The following is a 21,098-nucleotide window of genomic DNA, read 5'->3' on the forward strand; positions in this document are numbered from 1 at the left end:
CAAAAAACGGGAGCTTCTTGTCGAAGTGACAGACAGAGCTCCTGATATATACATTTATTACCTGCACTGTGATCAGTGATGCGTTTAAGAGGAGTGAAGAAGAGAGTCCAGGCAGGGTGGAGGGGGTGGAGAGTACTGTCGTGGGTGAGGTGGGGTGTCTGTGCACTGTAAAATCTAATTAGTTCCCAGAACTCAAAAAAATTATGGAAACTCGTTGCCTCAAAAAAATTGAGTAAAGCTTAGCTAAAAACCACTAAGTTAAGACAACTTATTTATTTTGAGTACTCTGTACAAGCTCATTTGTTCCCAGAACTCAAAAAAATTGGATCAAGTTTACTTAAGATGACCAAGTTAGGGCAACTTACTCATTTTGAGTACACTGTACAGCCGTGTTAGTTCCCAGAACTCAAAAAAATTATGGAAACTCGTTGCCTCAAAAAAACTAAGTAAAGCTTACTTAAGATGACTGTTAGGACAACTTATACATTGCAAGTCTGCAGTATTAAGAATAACTTGATATTTCTGACTGTACAATACTAATTGTTTACCTACTGACAAACATGTTAAGTTCAACTAAATGAAAAAACAATTTGTGGTAACCTGAATATGATTAAAAATAATTAACAACACTTTTTGTAATGATGTTAAAATCAGCCCAACTTTTATTTTCAAACACAACAAAGTATAACAGCCAACATACTGAACACTGTTCTGCTGAACAACAAACAATTATATTGCCATCACTGTTATAATCTTACAATGAAACAAAGTCTCAGATTTAATTATTCTGAAAATAAGTTTAGGTCTACCAAAGTTTGTTTTGTACTTACATTACTTATATAATCAAAATAAAATATTTGTTGTTCTGTCACAAGTGCAGTCTCTAATTTAAACAACACATTTGTTTTCCATTCCAACACATGAGCTGGAATATTGTAATATTTTAAGGATGGCTTGTTTCCAGTCCAGGCATTACTGCCTGAATGACTGTCATGGATCGAGGTGATCCAAATGTAGGTGCAGAAGAAAGTCTTTAACTTCCCTTAAGTACAGTGGCAGTGGATGTGGGTTGGAGATGCAATGAGCTTGAACCTGCAGGCGACCATCTTCACACCATCTGTGACGGAGGACTCATCTCTCCTGTTGTCCTGCAAGCAAACAATCATATTTTTTGGAACATGAACTTAATTGCTTTCTTAAAACATTTTTTTCTGCATTTGGTATAAAACAGACTCCAATTTAGACAATCTCAGGCTCCCTCCCCACCGGAGAGGTGACATTCAATGTCCCAATTGTCAGTCTGCATAGCCCTGACCACCACCCAACATACAATAATGTCATGAAAGCATCATTTTAAAAAGGGCTATGCAAACATGGCCAATAACTTTCATTCTAATGATCTGCAAAATGATTTGGGCACAAAACAGATTTTGCTGTTAGAAAACTTGCAGACTTCACTATATACAGTGTAGACCCTCTAAACTAAGTTTGGGGGATGTGATCTTTCAAGAAATGCAGACCAAACTGTTGTTGTTTGTTTACTTACACAGCATGTCTTGTAGAATTAACTGGAGTCACCAGCAACAGCATAGTGCAGTCATATCTCAAGTCTAATAACAGAAGACAGGAAAAGATCAGTAAAGAAACAACTTCCCCAAACCAAAGCACAAATAAAACAATAAGTAAAACAGGCTGATCTAAAGTATGATTAAAGTTCAGCCTGATTAATATAAATATCACTGACAGTTGCTAATATACTGGAAAACCAAAATACTTACTGATGTCTTTCTGTCCAACAGCAGGAGTGCTGGTCCCGAGCCTCAAAGACAGTAAGAAGCAAGCAGAGGGAGAAAAAACAGAACATTTTTCAGAAACCGATTTGATCCTTAATGGCTGTGCAATCATTGTAACATAGAGTTTGCTTATGTTGTTAAATAAAGGCTAGATTTGACATTAATAGATGCCACAGATGTTCTAAAGCTGCCACAAAGCATGAAAAAAAAAAGATAGACGTCTCCGAAAACGTCGGAGCATTTTTGCAAATATGTGATGTCTTGATAAATCGAGCAGATATTTGAAATTTACACAGCTACAATCTCGCCTGAAAATATCTTAAAAGTTTATTTTGTGACCCAGAAAAAGTAATAAGTTCTTCAGCGGCGCTCCTCCGCCATTGCCGCGCTTACAAGTACGCACAGGCGCCGACAAATACGATCGTCCTTTTCCCCAGATTACCCTTTCTGGGTCACAAAATAACCTTTTAAGATATTTTCAGGCGACAATGTAGCTGTGTAATGCTCAAATATCTACTTAATTTATCAAAATATCACATATTTTCAAAAGTGCTTCCACGCTGGAGAGCTCTGTTATCCACCCCACACCTACCCCACCCCTAACGGCTGCACCTCCCGAAGAATTTTGTCTGGGCTCTTATCTCACTTATTTATTTCAAACAATCAACAGAAAATTTCACCACATAGTTTTATGTAAGGTTTTTAAGGCTGTGGTGTTAATTTTTAAGTAACATGAGCCCAGCGGCAGCAGCAACGCTAGGCTAACGCTAACTAGCTAGCAAGATTATAAACCTGGTGCTAAACTAAGAGAAGCCACAAAATCAGTTTGAATAAGAGTAAACATTTACTCACCAAGTCAGTGTATCAGGTAAAGATCCACAGCAATGACAACAATAATATCTTGAGCTGACGCTTCTCCAGGTTTGCTCAACATATTCCATAAAAAATGCACCGTGAACATGCGGACTGATCCCAGGGAGGAGGACGTGGCATTTTCAAAACACATCTTTCATCCTTCCGCACTGAGAAGCAAAACTTCCAGTTTACTTAGTTTTTCTAAGTTAAGACAACTCAAATAAATGGAGTTTATCAGCGTTTTTGCATAAAAAGTACTGGTAACTTATTTAAATTGAGTTCTAATAACAAATTGATAAAAATTGAGTTCAGCCTATTTAATATTTTTAATTAAACACAATATTACATTTTACAGTGTGACAGAAGGATGGCAGCAAGAGCTTTTCACTCTTGCTGAGACCTGCTAGATGTGTGGTTTGGTGGAGACGGTGGCTCTAATAAAAGACAGAACGCAGAGGAGGAAGTGGCAGAGCCAAGGTTTCCATTGGGGGTGACCGGGATGGAGAGGATTAGAGATGAGTAGGCTGGGACAGCTCAGGTTGAGCGGTCTGGAGAGAAAGTTCGAGAGGCAAGGTTGAGATGGTAAAGACCATCTTAACTAAAACTAAACTTAAAACTAAATCTGAAAAAATAACAATAGGAGGGAGACTTTTTTAAAAATACAATCTAACTAAAACGGTAAAATTTGGAAAACAAACTAAACTCAAATGAAATTACAAAGGAAATCTGCTTAGTATTTGTTAGTTTAGTTAAAACATTTTTTCTAATGACAACTTGCCTGATGAGGCATTGATAGAGGTGTTTGCTGGGACTGGATGTCTACAAGAAGCTGTCAGCTGTTTATGGACTCTATATTGTTGTTTATTATGAAATGTTCTCTGTGTGGTTCTTAGTTTGTTTAGTCTTTACTTTTTCATCTTATATTTCCTCATTATTTTGAGCATTTAGTTATTAGTTGAATTTGCTGTTAGTGTTAGAGCTTATTAGTTCCTTTCATCACTTTGTCCCCATGTCAGGTTTATTACCGTCTGTGTTTTCCCGTTTAGTTACAGTCTGTCTGCAGAATCTCCATTTGGGTCATCTCATTCAACAGTTTATGACTATAATCAGTATGAATTGAATGCTCCAATTATGTTTTTAAATAGACCTTTTAAGGGGCCGTGCAGTGCCGTTGTAAAGTAAGAAATGCCACAATTATTTGTGCTGTTTATGCTCTAGGTAGCCCTTAACACACGTTTAATGCAATCAGCTGAAATTATAATATTTCCAGAGCCTTAAATATACCAAAACCTTGCCTATAGCCAAACCATTGTTTTTATTTGTGTCCTGTAAAGTCTGCTTATAGTCACGATGGAGATAATAACAATAGCCCCCAGAGTATAAACACCCCAAAATACAAGTATTTAAAGGTAAATGCAATACATTTGCAGGTAGAGCAAATAATGTGTGAACATTTATTTCCTGTAACCTTCATCTGTTCTGTGTTGTACTGTATAAACTGTTTCTGTGTGAATACATTACATTAACACAGAGACAACTTTTGCTATGTTTTTAAAAAATGTAAAACTGTATATGTTATGAACATTCATGAAGAAACGTTAATCATACAATCTCCTCATTTCTCTGTTAAAGTAAAACACAAAGACCCAAAAGAACCTGACAGTGTGGTTTATTATAGGAGATGGCGTTGCTTTCTATATTGGTAGAAAATTGCAGTGTGACTTGAACATGATGTCATGTCTTCTGATAATTTAGGCTCATCATCTGCAGTATCATCATGGACTCTTTGTTGTGGTGTAATAGATCTCATATTCACAAGCTGTGGAACATGAAGATATTGCGATTGTTACCACAAACTTGTTCTCACCATTATTTTAAGTGGCAGCGCGTGCCACAACACAGCGTGTGCCGATAGGAACCCTATCAGCGTCTTTGCACCTCCCACAAACACAAACAACACCCTTCTGTGGCCCCCCAAAGCTGAGATCCGCACGACACCTCTGATGGGTGGGAACTGAGCTGATTGCATAATGCTCCTCAACATCTGACCAATAACTGTTGACACTTACTGACCCTCTGCCTATTTGCTGTTTGGAAGTTCGTCCTCAGTGCAGGTCAACAGGTGAGCTTTCTTCATTATTAACCCTGCTCTAATCATTTCTAAAATTATAGCCGTTGTTTTTATTTTATTTTTGTTGTAATTGTAGATGTTTGATTCAAATATTCTTAAGTGAGATGAAAACATCGGGTGTGGATACTCCATCATTAATAAATAAATGAGGATGTATGCATTTTTTGTTGGTTAGCTGCCTTCTTCTTCTTGTTGCTTTGTGTGTCAATATTTAAATGTATTTAAAGTAATTAACCAAACAATCATAAGGTGAAAAGATAATTTGACCTACTTTTATGGTTTAAATGGAAATAGCAGTTAAAGATAACATCAGAATTCAAGAGAAAACCCAGACTTCACAACAACTGCTTCCCACACACTACAAAAATAATGCGGGAAATCATAGAACCTGTTCCGGTAGCTAACTAAACTACACATACAGGTGCTCATCAGCAAATTACAATATACATCAGTATATTTGTGTGGTAGAGTGTGCTTTACCGAGTATTTTTCCTGAGTCTGAAAAACATTTCGGACTCAGGAAATAATGGCCATTAACCAAAAAGAAACGTCTGTTTTATCGAGGATTATTTGAACGCTTCCATGGTAATCAGACTCAGCTGATGATGCAAGTAAGGGTAGCTCTTACGTGCCTGCAGAGTTAAGATAAGTGGCTGCTCCATGCCGCACCCAGTAGGAGGCACCTACTGCTTTCTAAGCTGAGCCATTACCAGTCAAGTTGAGTCATACCCCTGTTATCATCATTTTGCATTTTTGCATGTTAAGCTAAGGCATGAGCTTTAGATCGTTTGTGAAGGGAGTCAGGGAATTACCATATAGTGTATTTGACTAAAACAGGCTATTTTTACCTGAAGTAATTAAATAAATAAATCTGGGTTGTATTACAGAGACTCTATGCTATGTAATTTATAATCTTCACCCACGTAAGGCAAAATCTTTTGTCCCATCTTCTGTCTTAACCCAGAGTAAGAACAGCTTCAGTATCATGGCTGCCTTCCTCCATCACTGCCCCTTCCTCAAGTCGGCTCCAAAGCCGGCTTTAAGGAGAACCGGAGCCGCCTTGCTGTCTCTTGCGAATCACTGCCCCCTCATCGCTCGTCAGATCACCGTGAGCGGCCCGGGCTCTCTGGAAGCCAAGCTGAACGTCTCGGCCCCCACACCCCAGGATCAACAGCTTCCCACAGCTGAACAAAGGAGGCTCTTTGCTCAAACTGCTACTCAGGTGGCTGTGTCCGTATCAGAGGGCTGCCCTTTTGTCAGCTCCCAGATTGGGATGGTCCGAGCCAGCCCTGAAGTACAGGAGGATGTCCAAGAAAGTGGTAGGAATTAAGTACCTGCGGCGATGCTGCCATCAGAATAGCAGAATTTGAGCTTGAATAGAAGAAAATCTGACGAATTACAAAAATAGTGGACAAAATATTTATAAATTTGACACAATCACACTCCTCTCTGACAGGTTTGATGGCTTCTCTGAAAGGTGTAAAGGATTCTGCGTGCCCAACATCTGCTCAACCCAACACTGTTACCCACCTCCTCAAAGACAACATGGGTATGTTACACAAATAAAAGGGCTGTACCCCTCCGGTCATTTCATTGTGATATTCTGTGGTAAATATTCACCAATAAAAAGCTGTCTGTTGAATGTTGTAGAGTAACTGAAGCCCAGTCAAAACTATTCTTCCCACAGCTGGCCCCAGCTATGACTATGATCAGTTCTTCATGGAGAAGATTGCTGTGAAAAAGAAGGACCACACATACAGAGTCTTCAAGACAGTGAACAGGAGTGCTGAGGTCTTCCCGTTTGCTGAGGATTACTCCATTTCTGGACGGGAAGGCTCCCAGGTGTCCGTCTGGTGCAGCAACGACTATCTAGGAATGAGTCGGCACCCACGGGTCCTCGGCGCCCTCAGGTAACAGGACCCAGCAAATTTCACGTCTTTGTAAGCTTGCAAAGGCATGTCTAATTATTTTTGGTGTTTTCATGATATGAAAATGACAAATCATGTAGACACTGTGTTTATAAAATATATGATACTAATAATAAATGCTAAAGGTGCAATGAGGAAGTCAAAATGTGAATGTTGTACTCAAAGCAGTCGGGCCTGTATTTGGTAGTCAAGTCATGGCTTTGAGCAAAATTTGCTGACAGGTTTGAAATTTTGGACAAATATGAAAGACTTTTCACCGGCTCAAAATTTAAATCTATGCACTGCTTGGTTTTGGACCACATATCTGCAGATACTGTTTGGATTTGAGTAATGAAATATCCTTTTATGCCGATACAAAGCAGCAGACTGGCTTGGGTAATCTTATATTTAAATTGCATCATTCTTGCAAGAAGTGAAACCAAATAAACTCAAAGGACTCGTGAATTTGACAGAAAAACATAAGCATAGTGGGCATAGTGTAGAAGATATGTGATTCAGTTCAGTTTAATGTAGTTTTAATTATCTATTGTAAGGTACCGTTATAGAGAGAAAACCCCAACAATCAGAAGGCTCCCTTTAAGCAAGCATTTGGCAACAGTGGGAAAGAAAAACTCCCTTTTAACAGGAAGAAACTGCCAGCAGAATCAGACTCCGAGATTTCCATTTGCAATGACTGGTTAATGGAGAGGGGCGGAAGACAGGCTGTAAAATAGAGACAGAGATGAATAATTACTAATGATTGAATACAAAGTCATGTAAAAATACACAGAGAGTGAAAAGAGGTGAGTGAAGAAGACACACTCAGGGTCACCTGATCCACCCCGGACTATAAGCTTTATCAAAAAGGAACATTTCAACGCTAATCTTAAAAACAGCGACTGCTTCTGTCTCGCAAATTCAAACAGGGAGCTGGTTTCATGTTTTGTATCTGGGCTTGATGTTGTACCTTTTTGTTGTGGATGTCCACAGAGACGCTCTGGACAAGCATGGTGCAGGAGCTGGTGGGACGAGAAACATTTCAGGCACCAGCAACTTCCATGTGTCTCTGGAGAAGGAGCTTGCCGAGCTACACCAGAAAGATGCAGCGTTGGTTTTCTCCTCCTGCTTTGTGGCAAATGACTCCACCCTCTTCACTCTGGCTAAGATGCTGCCAGGTAAATAATTACCTGAACATTAAAATCACTGTCAACCAGTTATTAGTTATTTAGCAGTTAGCAGTTGTTTTTTTATTTGTTTCATGATCTATTCAGGGTGCGAGATCTACTCTGACGCTGGGAACCACGCATCCATGATTCAGGGCATCAGGAACAGCGGAGCCAAGCGTTTCATCTTCCGCCACAATGACAGTCGACACCTGGAGGAACTGCTCCAACGCTCAGATCCCACGACACCAAAAATAGTGGCGTTTGAGACTGTGCACTCAATGGACGGTGAGAACCACGAAGTCAAAAGTTTAAAAAAGCACTTTTGGATACGAGACTCTTATTTTTCCATTATCTCTTTCTCTCAAGCTGCTTCAGGGGGTCATCAGCTGGAATTATAATACCTTGAAGGAGTTCGCACATATGCTAAGCAGATGTTGGGTGCGCCTCCTTCAAAAAAGTTCAACAATTATCACCAGTATAAGTTTAGAAATTATATTTGATAAAGAGTAAATCAGAGGAGAAGCATTGTATTGTTCTCAACTCAGTTTTTTCAGCATATTACACCAGTGACAGCTCCATAAAGCACGAGCTGATCATACTTTTAAAAGCAAAAACTGATATTAATCATGTTTTTTTTAATTGTTTTATGTGTTCTTTTATGTTTTATATATACAGTATGTATGACAAATTTTGTTTCCAAAATCTGTGAGAATAACTCACCAGATACTTCTCAACCACACATTCTGGATGCGGTGGTTGACAAATAAAAGGAAAAACGCCTATCCTTTGACCCTCTACAGTTGAGGGATCTGGTGGCTCTTTTTCGTAAAGTTGCTGTGAGTGATTAATTATTCTTTGCTTAAACATTTTTCTCCAAAAGGGAGTGATCTCTTTCTCAATGAAAACTCCCCCGTCTGTAGTGCACTAGTCACTGACTGGTTTTATGACTCCAAAGATTACATAAATCATAAACCACAGCCTTGAGATTCACCAGTTTTCAACCAAATTCAGCATCTTTGGGAAATTTTGGGCTGACATGTTCTCCGCCTCCATCAAGAAAACACCAGATCAAGGATTAGCTTTTGGAAAAGTTGTGTTTTTTCCTTTAGTATGTCACCTTTTTTAGATCTTAAATACTTGCTACTTTTATACCCTGTTGTTCACCTGAACACCGTTCTAATTTTTCAGGTGCCATATGTCCTCTGGAAGAGCTGTGCGATGTAGCCCATCGTTACGGAGCGCTGACATTTGTTGATGAGGTTCATGCCGTGGGCCTGTACGGAGCCCACGGAGCTGGAGTGGGCGAGAGAGACAACATTATGCACAAGATTGACATTGTTTCTGGGACCTTAGGTGAGTTATCCACTTCTCCCACACCAACAGTTTTGTCCTTTCATGTTGAGCGTAAGCAGGACAAGGTAAACAGCTTCAAACTGTCACAGGCTCTGCTACCGGCCCAACTCCCATTTACAGCCTCTGCTGCAGTAACTGTCACTGTCGTATTGCCAACAAAGGAGCAATAACTTTTAACAGGCATGATACTGCTCCCCTGTTGGTTAAATAAGGTCAGGAGAGAAGTGAGCTCTCATCACAGGAAGCAGAGGTTTTATCAGCTGAGCGTCAGTTCTACTCCCTCTCTGGCTGTTCTGATAAAACTGTCCACAGGCAGGCTGCGCGGTGTGAAACTTAATGGTGATGTAAGGTTTTTGGTAGAAATCCTTGTGAACTAATCCCGGATTACAACATCAGACTTTTACAAAGTCTGGTTACAACAGTTCACATGACGGTAAATAAAAACATAATGATGAAACTTAATTAAGAAATTGATACGAATTGATATGGGAGTGTTTTAGCTGGTGTTTTAGAAATATTAAAATTCACTTGATTCAGACTTAATAAATTTTGTGTAAATTTTTTCTGTATTCTGCTTTTTTAAATGTTTATATATTGATGTAACAATAATCATATTTTTAAAATAGAAATGTAAATAACTTTTTAAATAAAAATATTATTTATTAAAATCCCTGTAGTAAAATTTACACCTGTGAAATGTATTAATGTAGAAATAATAAAGTTATACAAAATAGCAATGCAAAAAAAAAAAAAGTATGTCACATTTATTTACACTTAATAAATGCTCTCCCCACCACTTTACATACAATCTGTCATTTGTTACTATTTCAGGTAAAGCCTTTGGCTGTGTGGGAGGCTACATCGCCAGCAGCGCTGCCCTGGTGGACACAGTGCGCTCCTACGCAGCCGGCTTCATCTTCACAACGGCCCTTCCCCCGATGGTCCTGGCTGGAGCGCTGGAGTCTGTGCGGGTCTTGAAGAGTAAAGAGGGGCAGGCGCTCCGCAGAGCCCACCAGAGGAATGTCAAACACATGAGGCAGCTGCTCATGGATAAAGGCCTACCCGTGGTCAACTGCCCCAGCCACATCATCCCCATTCGGGTAAAAAGATTTAGCACTGCTAAATGGACACTGGATTACAGCCACCGTTATTTCAGTATCACTTGTTAGTTAAACCTGATTTTCCTTATTATATATATTATAATACTTATTCATTTTATAAACCTAGAAAGTACAACGTAGATCAGATGAAGTCGGGAGGGTAACACTGACTTAGTTATAGACTTTAATCATGATTAAATTGCACAAATAAGGAAACAATTAAGTAAACTGAGTCTTAAAATTTTATAATAGGCTTCAACAACTGCACAACAGTTTATTTAATTAGTTTAGAGTTTTTTATTATTTTTAACACATTGAAATTTTGATTAAAACTAACTAATTAAGCAGCCCATAATTAACCCAGAGATATAATCTAGACTCTACAGGCTGAGTAAAATGATTCATCCATGTATGCACTACCTAACTGTGCAGAATAAAAGCTTCTCCTAAATGACACGTGCCATCTTTTATGATTTATTTTCCAGGTGGGCAACGCTGAGCTGAACACCAAGGTGTGTGACATCCTTCTGGAGAGGCACAACATCTACGTACAGGCCATCAATTACCCCACGGTGCCTCGTGGTGAGGAGCTGCTGAGACTGGCTCCATCTCCTCATCACAACCCCAAAATGATGGAGTACTTTGTGGGTGAGTGTGAGGCCACTTTCTGTAATTAGGTCAGAGGTGTTCTGGTAAATATCTGGCAAAATATGGGAATAATGGCCAGTGCAAATGCTTTCCCACAAGAAATTGTGGCTCTCTTGACATTGACCTGCTCCCCAAAATGACCGTGCTCTGTGGGGAGCTTAAAAAATGGCACGTGCTAGAATAATCAAAGCAGAACTGTTAAACATTTTAAATGAAAATAAATATCAACATTTAACTGTTTATTCTTACAAACACTTTTATCATTCACAGGGAAACTGGTGGATGTTTGGCAGGAAGCAGGTCTTCTGCTCAATGGCCCGGCGACCGCTTCCTGCACCTTCTGTGACCGCCCACTGCACTTTGACCTCATGAGTGAGTGGGAGAAGTCCTACTTTGGCAATATGGAACCACAATACATTACTGTGTATGCATAATACACACAGTGAATGTTTCATCTCAGCTACATGAGCAGTGCATAAATCTAATGCTATATACACCATACAATGCAAAAAGTCCTAGAGTAGAGGCACAGTGAAAAGTACAGTACTTTTGTTTTGACATTATGTTTAATTATTCTCCAATGGCAGCAGTGTGAACTAAATTTCAGTATTTATAGTCACATGTACTTCTGCGTGTTAAATTGTGTTTGCCACCATGGATATGATTAAAGATTTGCCTTCATTTGAAAAGCATAAAACCTGCACACTTGGCACTTTCTTAAATCACTTATCTAGGTGTGACAGCATTGAACGCTGAATGATTTTGTTTATACATTATGATAGCATAATTATTTTTTGTGATTATCACATTATTTACATTGCTAATGTTTTATGTCATAAGTGTTTGTGGTGTTAGATATTAATTCACTTACTCCTCTTATAATAAATATTTTGCTTTGATGTAATCATAAAGACACTGAATGTCTACAAACACTGCTGTTAATGCTGTAAGTTTAAACTGAACTTTGAGGGAATAATATGAACAGTAGCAATGTGTGCTCTGGAAGCACCAAACGTCCGATGAAATTTTGGGAAGCTGAGCAAAACAAAATGATGGGGATTAGGTTTTTCTTTTTTTGTTTTTAATTTTGAGGTAGGGAATTGACCTGATTGGAGCTTTTGCAGTAACTCTTTGCATTTATAAGCTCCACTGGAGATTCTGTGTCCAGTTCACAGTCAACACTAGTTCACGTTGCAAGGATTGGCCACTTCTCGTTTGACTTTTGCCCTCAGTCTGCGGAGCTCTGTGTTCTCACCGTCCAAAAGGAGGCCACATTCAGTCAAGGTCCAAGCCTTACTGAGATGTTGCTCCCCATAATGCTGCAGCGCCCCCCGCAGGAAGCACTCAGCCAGAGGCAGTCTTCCTAGCCCAGCCTCCACACACTGGATGGCCCGTTCTCTGTCGAGCTCCAGGGCCCGGATGAAGTCCTCCAGAGCTGGCCCTTCTTTGGAGCAGAGCACCAGGCTGCGACCTCGCAAGCACAAATCCTCCACCCGGACTTGAGGGTGTTCTGAACAGCTGTAGTCAGGTCCATCGTGTTTCTGGATAACTCTGTCCAGATCAGATATAGCCCGCTCATGTAAGCCCAGCTGTGCCAGGCACACAGCCCGCTGGTGAAGATACTCCATTCTCTGACTGCCGCCTGATTGTACTGCCACAGTCAGGAGGGTAAGCGCCTGCTTCCACTGGCCACATGATGACACACTGTTGGCCTCCTGAGCTGCTTCCTGTCCCAGTGTACAGTTAACATGTAGTTTAGAGTAGATATGTATCAGGTCAGTTCAGAATGCTGTTGGATTTTCTTGTAAGTGGTGCTTACTATTCTCAAACACATTATTGACTTTGCCACCTAATTTAGGCATCTAAAATAGTCATTGTCAGATGGTGGACCCGCCACAGGTTTGTACTGTATTTTTACCATAAATGAAAATACATACATAGAATATATACACACAACTATAACACCCATTGGTTCAATAGAGAGAAATGATATGGGGATTGTTTTTGTAATATCATGGAAATATCCTGACATAAACTTCATTTTTTGAAGAAAAATAACACTGACAAAGCCAGAACAAACAACTTTGGCAGAACTGCTCATCTGGTACTAAATCTGGGTTTCCTGTACACTTACCTGTGCCATGCATTTTCGCTGATTAAATGGGATGAGAGCCAGCAAGAAGTCAAAATAGGATGAATCCTTCTCAGCCAGTTTGCTGAGCCTGCGAGCTGCGCTGCAGTACTTCTTCTGCCAGGCATCCACCACACCCACCCGAGCCTGGGCCACTGCATCTCTTGGCTCCTGGCCAAATATCTGGCACAGATGAGCGCCTGCTGACTTAACCTCACCTGGAGCAGATGGACCATAACAGAAGTATGGATTACTGAAAACAGGGGATGACAGGTGCAATGGTGCTTTTTGTCAAATTGGAAACGTCACACAGCCTAAGCCATAAGCTGCTAGGCAGATGATTTCCAATCCTAGCAAGGATCCTGCTCAGAAAATTTCCCCCACAATCTCACCTTTTGCCAAGAGGATGTCCACGTAGAGCAGATGCCATCTGGGGTTTCTACAGTCAGCCCTCAACAAAGCTCCACCAATTATGAAAGCCTCTCTAAGCTGCTCTTCTTGGCAGGGAACACCATGAGTGGCCACAATATCTGACAGATTGGTACGACAGAACTGATGCAGCCAATCACAGACCAGCTTCCGTGCCCTGTCCTTAAGCGAAAGGATGTCTTTGGTCACTATGTCAGCGTTTATCTGAAGTGCTGCCAGGATGTCATGAGTACATTCCTAGAGGGAGAACGGAGTTTGAATGTTATACTTAATTTCAACATGCAGTACAACATGCATAATAATCCTAATAAACTATCATACTTTGTTTTTCATAATTTTTCTAGACCATGTTCATCAGTGTTAGCATAACACTGACATATTTATAAAAATCACAATTCTGTGGCACCACTTTTTCAAACAGATTTTACCAGAAAGCCACAAGGTGTCGCTTTATGTTTAGAGGAAAACTCAAATTAGGTTAAAGGGTTAACGATTCAAGGAAAGAAAGTAGCCTCGAAAGCCTTGCCATTATTTTTTATTCTTAGTTCAACATTAGGGTCCCTGTGGGGCATTTCACCAAATATGATTTTATTATTACAATATAATAAAATTGAAGCAACTTCTCTAAACACAGACTAATAAATTAACACTTTACTATCAAGCAGGCAAGGTGTAAGAGCAATATAATATATGCTCTCTGGGCTACACCAAAAGGGCTATAAACTAGCTACCACTGTTACATTTAGTCAGGTCCTGGGTTCATTTTCTGCAGTTACTGAAAATAAATACTGAAAATGTCTTTTAAAATATTTATGCCACTTCTGTGAACCAGGAGAGTTTCTCAGGTCCTCCAGAAGAAGAAAAACATATGTGGTGAGGCTTCATCCCATTATACAATTGTATGTTTTACAGCTATGATTGTTGTTTAAATTATTCGAATGCTTAAATTCCTGTTATCAGGAAAGCCCTGAGGAGAACATTTTATTTAATAATTGTACATTAATTTAGTTTGATTTAATATGGTACCAAGCACAGTAAGGAATCTCAGGTTGTTTTACTCGTCAGCTGTTTCACAACATACTCGCAACATATCAGTCAAGCACTTAGCTGTAATCACCCGAACAAAAAGGGCAATAGTATCGAGTTTCACTGATAGATAAGACTAGAGGAAAAAAAACACCTTTTGTTGATTCAGCATGAGATATGTGAAACCTCTTCCACAGAGGGCATGCACGTGTTTCGGATGCTCCTTCAGAATGGCACTGAAGTCAAATATGGCTGTTTTTCGCTGACCCAGCAAAGCGTAGCACCTCGCTCTTTCTAGTAGTGATTCAGCTGCCTCGCCACCTGAGAAAAACAATGAATTGACTGTTTTTATAGTATGTGCAATCTCATTTTAGTGTCAGTTTCAACATTGGTACAAAATAAATCATAGATTCAAATACACATACACATTCAATACACACAGTAGAAGTGCTTTATAGGCTGGGTTCAGGTCCTATGTTTAACCACAAAAGATGTGTGGTTAAATAATGCATAGCTAATCTACCTACAGATGAGGACACAGTGCTCAATTCATTCATTTCTCCCAATGATATTTAAAATTTCAGTTAAAATTATTTCTCTTTGCACACAATAGAATTATTTCAGAAAAAAACGAGAATTACCAGAGTCAATATAATTAGCACCCTTAAAAACTCAAAGCACAAACCACTGATGTGAAATAATGTACTCTAACATTGTAATGCTCAAGGCTTGTAAAAATGGCACACAGTATAAAAGCTTCACAAAGACTTTGACCTGTCACTTGAGAAACCATCATGCCAAAAATACAAAAATCAATTTAGCTTGAAAAAAAAAATCTTGATGCTCATAAAGCAGAAGATGGAGTGGACTGGAGTGAGAAGTATCATTAAGAAATTCGAAGAGAGCCACACAATACAGAACAAGCCTGGTAGAGGTAGGAAGCAAACGATTTCAACGACTCTGGAAAGAAAACTACTGAGAGAGATATGTAAAGACACTCGTGAATGACTTAGCCAAGTTGGGAAATGTAGTCTCAAAAAAGACAGTCACTGCAGCCCTGCACAGGAATAGACTGCAAGAAAAACTCCACCACTGCACAAGAGACACTTTCAAATAAGACTGTAGTATACTAAAGACACCCTGCAGAAAGAATATGCTGCCTGTAAACTAGAGCTCTTGGATTTGTGAAGATTTTAAAAGAACACCTCAACCAATCAGCAGCAAAACTGGGTCTGGGTCGTCACTTTGTCTACTAACATGACAACAACGCAAAATATATGAGGCTCCAGGTGAAGAACTAATTCCAGGAGACCAAAGTGAATGTTATTGACTGGCTTGTAAAAAGCCCTGATTTGAGACTTGTTGAAAACTATAATAAACAACTACACACTACACAAAAAGGATGTACAACTGACTGTTACCATCATGGAGGCTAATAATTTGACTCTGGCAGGTATTGTGAATAATTTAGTTTCTGTGTGCAAAGTAAAATCATCTAATCATCCAAAATAAAAATAGGATGTTTGGAAAAGCTGTGTCAAAAAGTCGTCCCTCTGTTTACCGGCACCTGGAAAAACTTTTTTAAAAATGAAATTTTCATAGTGAGGGTAATTATTCTATCCTCATCTGTACTTTGTGTTATGTTCTGAAAGACATTTGAAAGTGAAATCTAAAAAAAGCTTGAGTTTTGTGCTGAATGCCACAAATCATTACTCGAATCTGCATGCAACATCAAGCAATGTTAATACTATCAACAGTTAGCAACAGATCAGTAACAAATATCAATAACTCATCAAACAGATTCTATTCACCAGAGGCCATAATAGCAATGGAGAGATATGCCACAGCCTCTCTGACAGCGCTCTCCTCGCTTGTGCGGTCCAAAATGCGTTTTGCAGCTGAGTGGGAGTGTCCCTGCAGCAGTGCTCTGTCTTTCTGTTGTGCCACTGCCAACAGGGGGCGCAAGCAGCTGGTATCGCCACACAAGATGAGCTTTTTCAGCAGCTACAGGAAAAATTGACAGCCATGAAGAATAAATCAGGACTATTCAGTGCTTAAAATCATTGTTAACATTTTTTTAAACTCAAAACTACACTTTTCAAAACAAAACTGTAGATACCGTACACTGAAGTCAGACATTTGGATGCTTCTCAGGAAATTTTAGAACTGAATTGATCACTGAAGGTTTTTTCACATTTGAGCCCTCATAGCTCCTTATATCATGAATGTAATTACTTTAAAGGTGCATCCAGAAATTATTCAAAGGAAACAAGTTAAAAGAACAAAGGTGTTTCCCCAAAACTACTAATAATGAATTACAGTCTGCTTTCACTCAGCTTCCTGTTTTATTTATCTATGTTTTACAAAATAAGCAACTGTGAAGTTAGGTTTCCTAAACAGGAAACAAAAAATCCTGAATCCATTTGAACATGAAAAATTGGTACCCCAAACTTATATACCTGATTGGTGTCATAAAGAAAGCCTCTGTGCAGCTGAAGCAAAGCAAGGCGAGCCAAGATAGGTGCCCGAGTATTGGTGGGCCCGATGGACAGCAGCAATCGGTAAGCCTCCTCCACCCGACCAAGCTGGTACAAGGCATCTGCTGCCAAGATCTGAGGCACATCGGCACTGGGCTGGAGCTCCATCAGCAACAGAGCAAGGGAATGGACACCAGCAGGAGTCCTAACGTACAAAGCAGAAAAAAACACAACGGGACAACAATCACACTGAGAAAACACACAACAGAGACCATACCATGCAATAAAGTAGACTTTTCCTGCTGTGACATGCCAAAATATTTTCTCTGAGAAAGCATTGCTCAGTAAACCACATCAAAAACAAACATACCTTGATCTGTGGTTGTCCCTCTTTGATAGGGTCTGCATATGGTCCTCCTTTTGGTGCTGTTGGGAGTCTTCACCAGCACTGGACTTGGGTTTGTGATCTCTAGACCCTTCAAGCATGAATCTTCCCTGCTCCAGCAGAACAGTAAACAGCAGCCCACGGTAGTTCCAGGGCACCAAGCAGCGCACAGCAAATGCTGTTTCCTGAGGATGCAGCCTGCTGGCTGTCACATAGTCTAACGCAGTCAGGTAGTTTAAGCCACCCATCATTCGCAGGAGCCCCCTGCCACAAAGGGCTCGCACACAGCTGGATGGGTGGGGGGCATTGTGTTCAATCACAGCCTGAAAGTCTTCTAATGCACCCTTCTGGTCATCAGAGAGAAATCGTGCATATCCACGAAGGACGTGGACCGTGTTTTGATAGCTCTGCTGACCTTGTGAGGCTAGCTGGCTGCAGATAGAGAGGGCCTCTTTGTGCTCTCCTCTGAGGAGAAGACAATCAGCCAGTCGGACCCGCAACTCTCTGTCTCCCCCACCAGGTTCTAAATGGCACAGGGTCCGTAACTGAGTGATAACAGGGTCCAGAAGTTCCACTCCTTCAGTAGATCGCAGATCTGCACGGACAAGGACTTGCTCTCTGTAATCAGACAGGCCTCTCTCCGCCTGCTGACGGAGATGGTTGCAAGCTGCCACCCCAGTCCCCTGATCCATGAACAGCTTTTGGAAGTAAATTCGGGCAGTGGCTGGGTGAGTCTCAAATGCTTTCCCCAAATCTTTGCACTCCTCTGCAATCTTTCCACCTGCTGAAAAGCAAGCCGCTGCTCGACTTGTCAAGAGTCTGGCTGTCCTCTCAGGAGTTTCTTGGAGTAATTTTTCTATAGTACTCTCTGATATTTTCTGGCCACGAGCATGCTGCAAGAGGGAAGAGTATGCCTCTGCACTGTCCATAAACCTGCCCGTCAAAAACAAATACGCTGCATTGAGTTCCTGTACTTCTTTGTTACCAGGTGAGATAGACAGCAAAAACTCAATAACAGTAGCAGAAGTTTCTTCTTCAAGCTTGTCATTGTCCTTTGTTTCCACTTTCCACTTGCTGTCAACTACTAGAGTGGGATGTATGAGCATGATTTGTTCTGCAAAGGCCTTCACTATTTTGGGTAGGTGTCCGGCTTGTCTGCTCTTCACCAGTGTGACAGTTTCAGACTTGCTATTCCTGTAAGCTTTGAGGTAAATCTTTAGTCCCTTTAACCTGTGAGATTCTGATAACAAGCAGGCGAGGGCTCGAGTTATCTCTAACAAAACATGAGTTGAACCCTCTGGAGGAAGGTTCCGCTTCCCTTCAAGCATAGCGGTGCAACGAGCAAAAATCTCCTCACAGGCATGCGTGCCACTCTGAAGAAGAGACTCCATTTTGTAAATGGTGGCTGACAGATTGTTGGGACTGAGTGTGGAGAGGAAAACAGCGGCAAGACCTTTATTAAGACCCTCTGCAGGCTGATTCTTCACATGACTTTCAAGCCAGCCCTCTAGAGTAGCGATCACCAAATCCAGACCAGACTTATCCAGTTTTCTCATGTGGGACACCGCAGAGGTGGCGTGAGTCCTGAAGGCAGACATGTACAAGGAGGTGGCTCTCTCCAGCTCACCACTCCGAAGTAACTTGTCTCCTTCCTTACATAGCTCTGAAATATTGACTCCAGGTCGAACCAAAGCAGTCATGATTGTTCAAATGGCTGGAAAGAACACTGGATTGTTCAAATGGATAGATTGTTCATGGCTGTTCAAAGCAATTAAAACATTGTAGTCTAATGGTTAAAGGAGGAAATGAGGATAAAATATATCTGTCACATATCGAAATGTAAAAAAAGAAGAAGAAGAAGTAATAAAAACGAGGAAAAACAAGCACCTTTACTCTTCAACATAGCGTTCATAATTTCATCAATTTCGACAAGATCCCCAACACCACTATTTGAAATACAGCCCCAAACCATGACAGAGCCTCCATCATGCTTTACAGATGGCTGTAGAGACTCATTGTTGTACTCTCTAGACCTCTTCTGCACATATTTACAAAAGATTTGAAATTTGGATTGATCTTCTGATCTTCAGTCCAGTTCTTGTGTACTTTGCCATATCTCAGCCTTTTCTCATAGTTTCCCTTGACAGCCTCCCATATACAAAAGCCATTTCTGATCAAGCTTTGGTGAATAATATCAGATGAATTGAAAGGCCAGATCCATCTCTCAGTTCCTGTGACAAGTCTATGGTGGATTTTCCCCCTATTTCTTATTTCTTATCTTCTTTCTTAAGATACTGATCATCTGCTGTAGTTCTTTTAGACCTGCCACTTCTTCTTTTCTCCTACTACTCTCCGGACTCCTGAGTTTTTTATTCAGGATATTTCACATAAATACAGATTATTCAGGATTTTAGGTAAGATGTTGTTATACTGAGTTACACTGATTACTCAGTATGGAACATTTATGACATAGTTTTCAACTAATAGCTTTTTGAGAATCACATTGTTGGTGCAAAAATACTATTGTTTTATTTTGGGTATTTTTAAATATATTTAACTAAAGAAAAACACATGATGTTTTATGACAGGCTGCTAGTAAAAAAGATAAAATTTTCAAAAAAACATTTTTTTGCTAATTTTTCTGTTATGTGTAGACACAACACTAGTTCATCCCTTGGGTTAGAAGACTTTTTATGCTTTTTATTGCATTGTTAAGTTGTTCAAAATAACCAAAACAAACAATAAATTATTTCTCTGAAAATTATCAGGTACAAAAACTGGAGTGAAAAGGTGTGAAAAAGTAGCCAACATCCAAAAAGAAAAAAACTTGGAAGACCTTCAGAAAGCCTGGAAAACTATTCCTCAGTAACACTAAAAATGAAAAGAAAAAAAAGGGAAAAAAAAGTCTTGTATGAAGGTAAGTATGTTGCTTAAATTTGTTACTTGGAAGCCAAATTTAAAGACACGAGGGGTGGCTTGAAACTTTTGCACAGTGTTTTCTATTATTTATAACTATGTATTTGTACTGTTCTGCCTCGATATTAGTTTGGTAAAATTTTACACACACACACAAAATAAGATTATCATTGCCAAAAGAAGAAAGACTTTATCTATTACAAAAGGAACTGGTAAAATAAAATTGCCTAAGACTTAACTGGATTTGTACCAGTGGCTTTTATTGAGCCATTGTTAACCTACCTGTTACTGTGGCTTTTTTGACAACAACAGTAGACTGAATCCCTCAAAACTTGAAAATGTCTTTAAAATTCTATTTCACGGGTAGCGTCAACTTATTGTCTTGAATTAGACGTCCCGACAAAAGAAAACTGTGCTCCATGTTTGTAATTCAATAGCTATCCAGGTCAACGCTCACAAAAGGAGCTGCAGCGGAATTTTTTCAAGTGTGTAACAGGTGGCACTGAGACAGCATAAAATATATAGATATATTAAAAAACACACACACACAAACCACAAAAACCTTTTTGTCTCGGCAAACTCCTCCAGGCTGTGTCGCGTCTCTTCTCAGGACGGGACGGTTTACGTCGCCAGCTGCTGTTTTTGAGAATCCGGGTCCGGTTGCCAATAGAAACCACTAACCCTCGTGCTTACTTGAACACCACAGAAAACGTAGGAAGCCTGCAGCTTCCTTATTGGCGACACTGCGTAAAATTGTTGATAAAAATCTGCTCCTTCACGC

General features: G+C 40.0%; 3 protein-coding genes across 3 annotated transcripts; 1 reads left to right on the forward strand and 2 right to left on the reverse strand.

Moving 5' to 3' along the window:
- The first annotated feature begins 4,618 nt into the window (after positions 1-4,618).
- On the forward strand, positions 4,619-11,650 carry alas2 (aminolevulinate, delta-, synthase 2). The gene is made up of 10 exons (XM_031726384.2): positions 4,619-4,770; positions 5,744-6,098; positions 6,236-6,328; positions 6,467-6,689; positions 7,677-7,861; positions 7,958-8,137; positions 9,041-9,205; positions 10,037-10,305; positions 10,791-10,953; positions 11,224-11,650. Exons 2-10 carry the CDS (start codon positions 5,765-5,767, stop codon positions 11,385-11,387), a joined length of 1,776 nt encoding a protein of 591 aa, XP_031582244.1. The 5' UTR covers positions 4,619-4,770; positions 5,744-5,764; the 3' UTR covers positions 11,388-11,650.
- A 453-nt stretch (positions 11,651-12,103) lies between these two features.
- LOC120435239 (tetratricopeptide repeat protein 34-like) lies at positions 12,104-13,216 on the reverse strand. Its single transcript, XM_039604374.1, has 2 exons — positions 13,088-13,216; positions 12,104-12,680 (listed from the first exon to the last, which is right to left on the reverse strand). Exons 1-2 carry the CDS (start codon positions 13,094-13,096, stop codon positions 12,135-12,137), a joined length of 555 nt encoding a protein of 184 aa, XP_039460308.1. The 5' UTR covers positions 13,097-13,216; the 3' UTR covers positions 12,104-12,134.
- A 196-nt stretch (positions 13,217-13,412) lies between these two features.
- Positions 13,413-20,984, reverse strand: LOC116309676. Its single transcript, XM_031726342.2, has 5 exons — positions 17,387-20,984; positions 16,999-17,221; positions 16,351-16,543; positions 14,694-14,860; positions 13,413-13,750 (listed from the first exon to the last, which is right to left on the reverse strand). Exons 1-5 carry the CDS (start codon positions 19,099-19,101, stop codon positions 13,451-13,453), a joined length of 2,598 nt encoding a protein of 865 aa, XP_031582202.2. The 5' UTR covers positions 19,102-20,984; the 3' UTR covers positions 13,413-13,450.
- Positions 20,985-21,098: the final 114 nt, after the last annotated feature.

Source organism: Oreochromis aureus, linkage group 20 (assembly GCF_013358895.1).
Source record: "Oreochromis aureus strain Israel breed Guangdong linkage group 20, ZZ_aureus, whole genome shotgun sequence".
Lineage (NCBI taxonomy): Eukaryota > Metazoa > Chordata > Actinopteri > Cichliformes > Cichlidae > Oreochromis > Oreochromis aureus.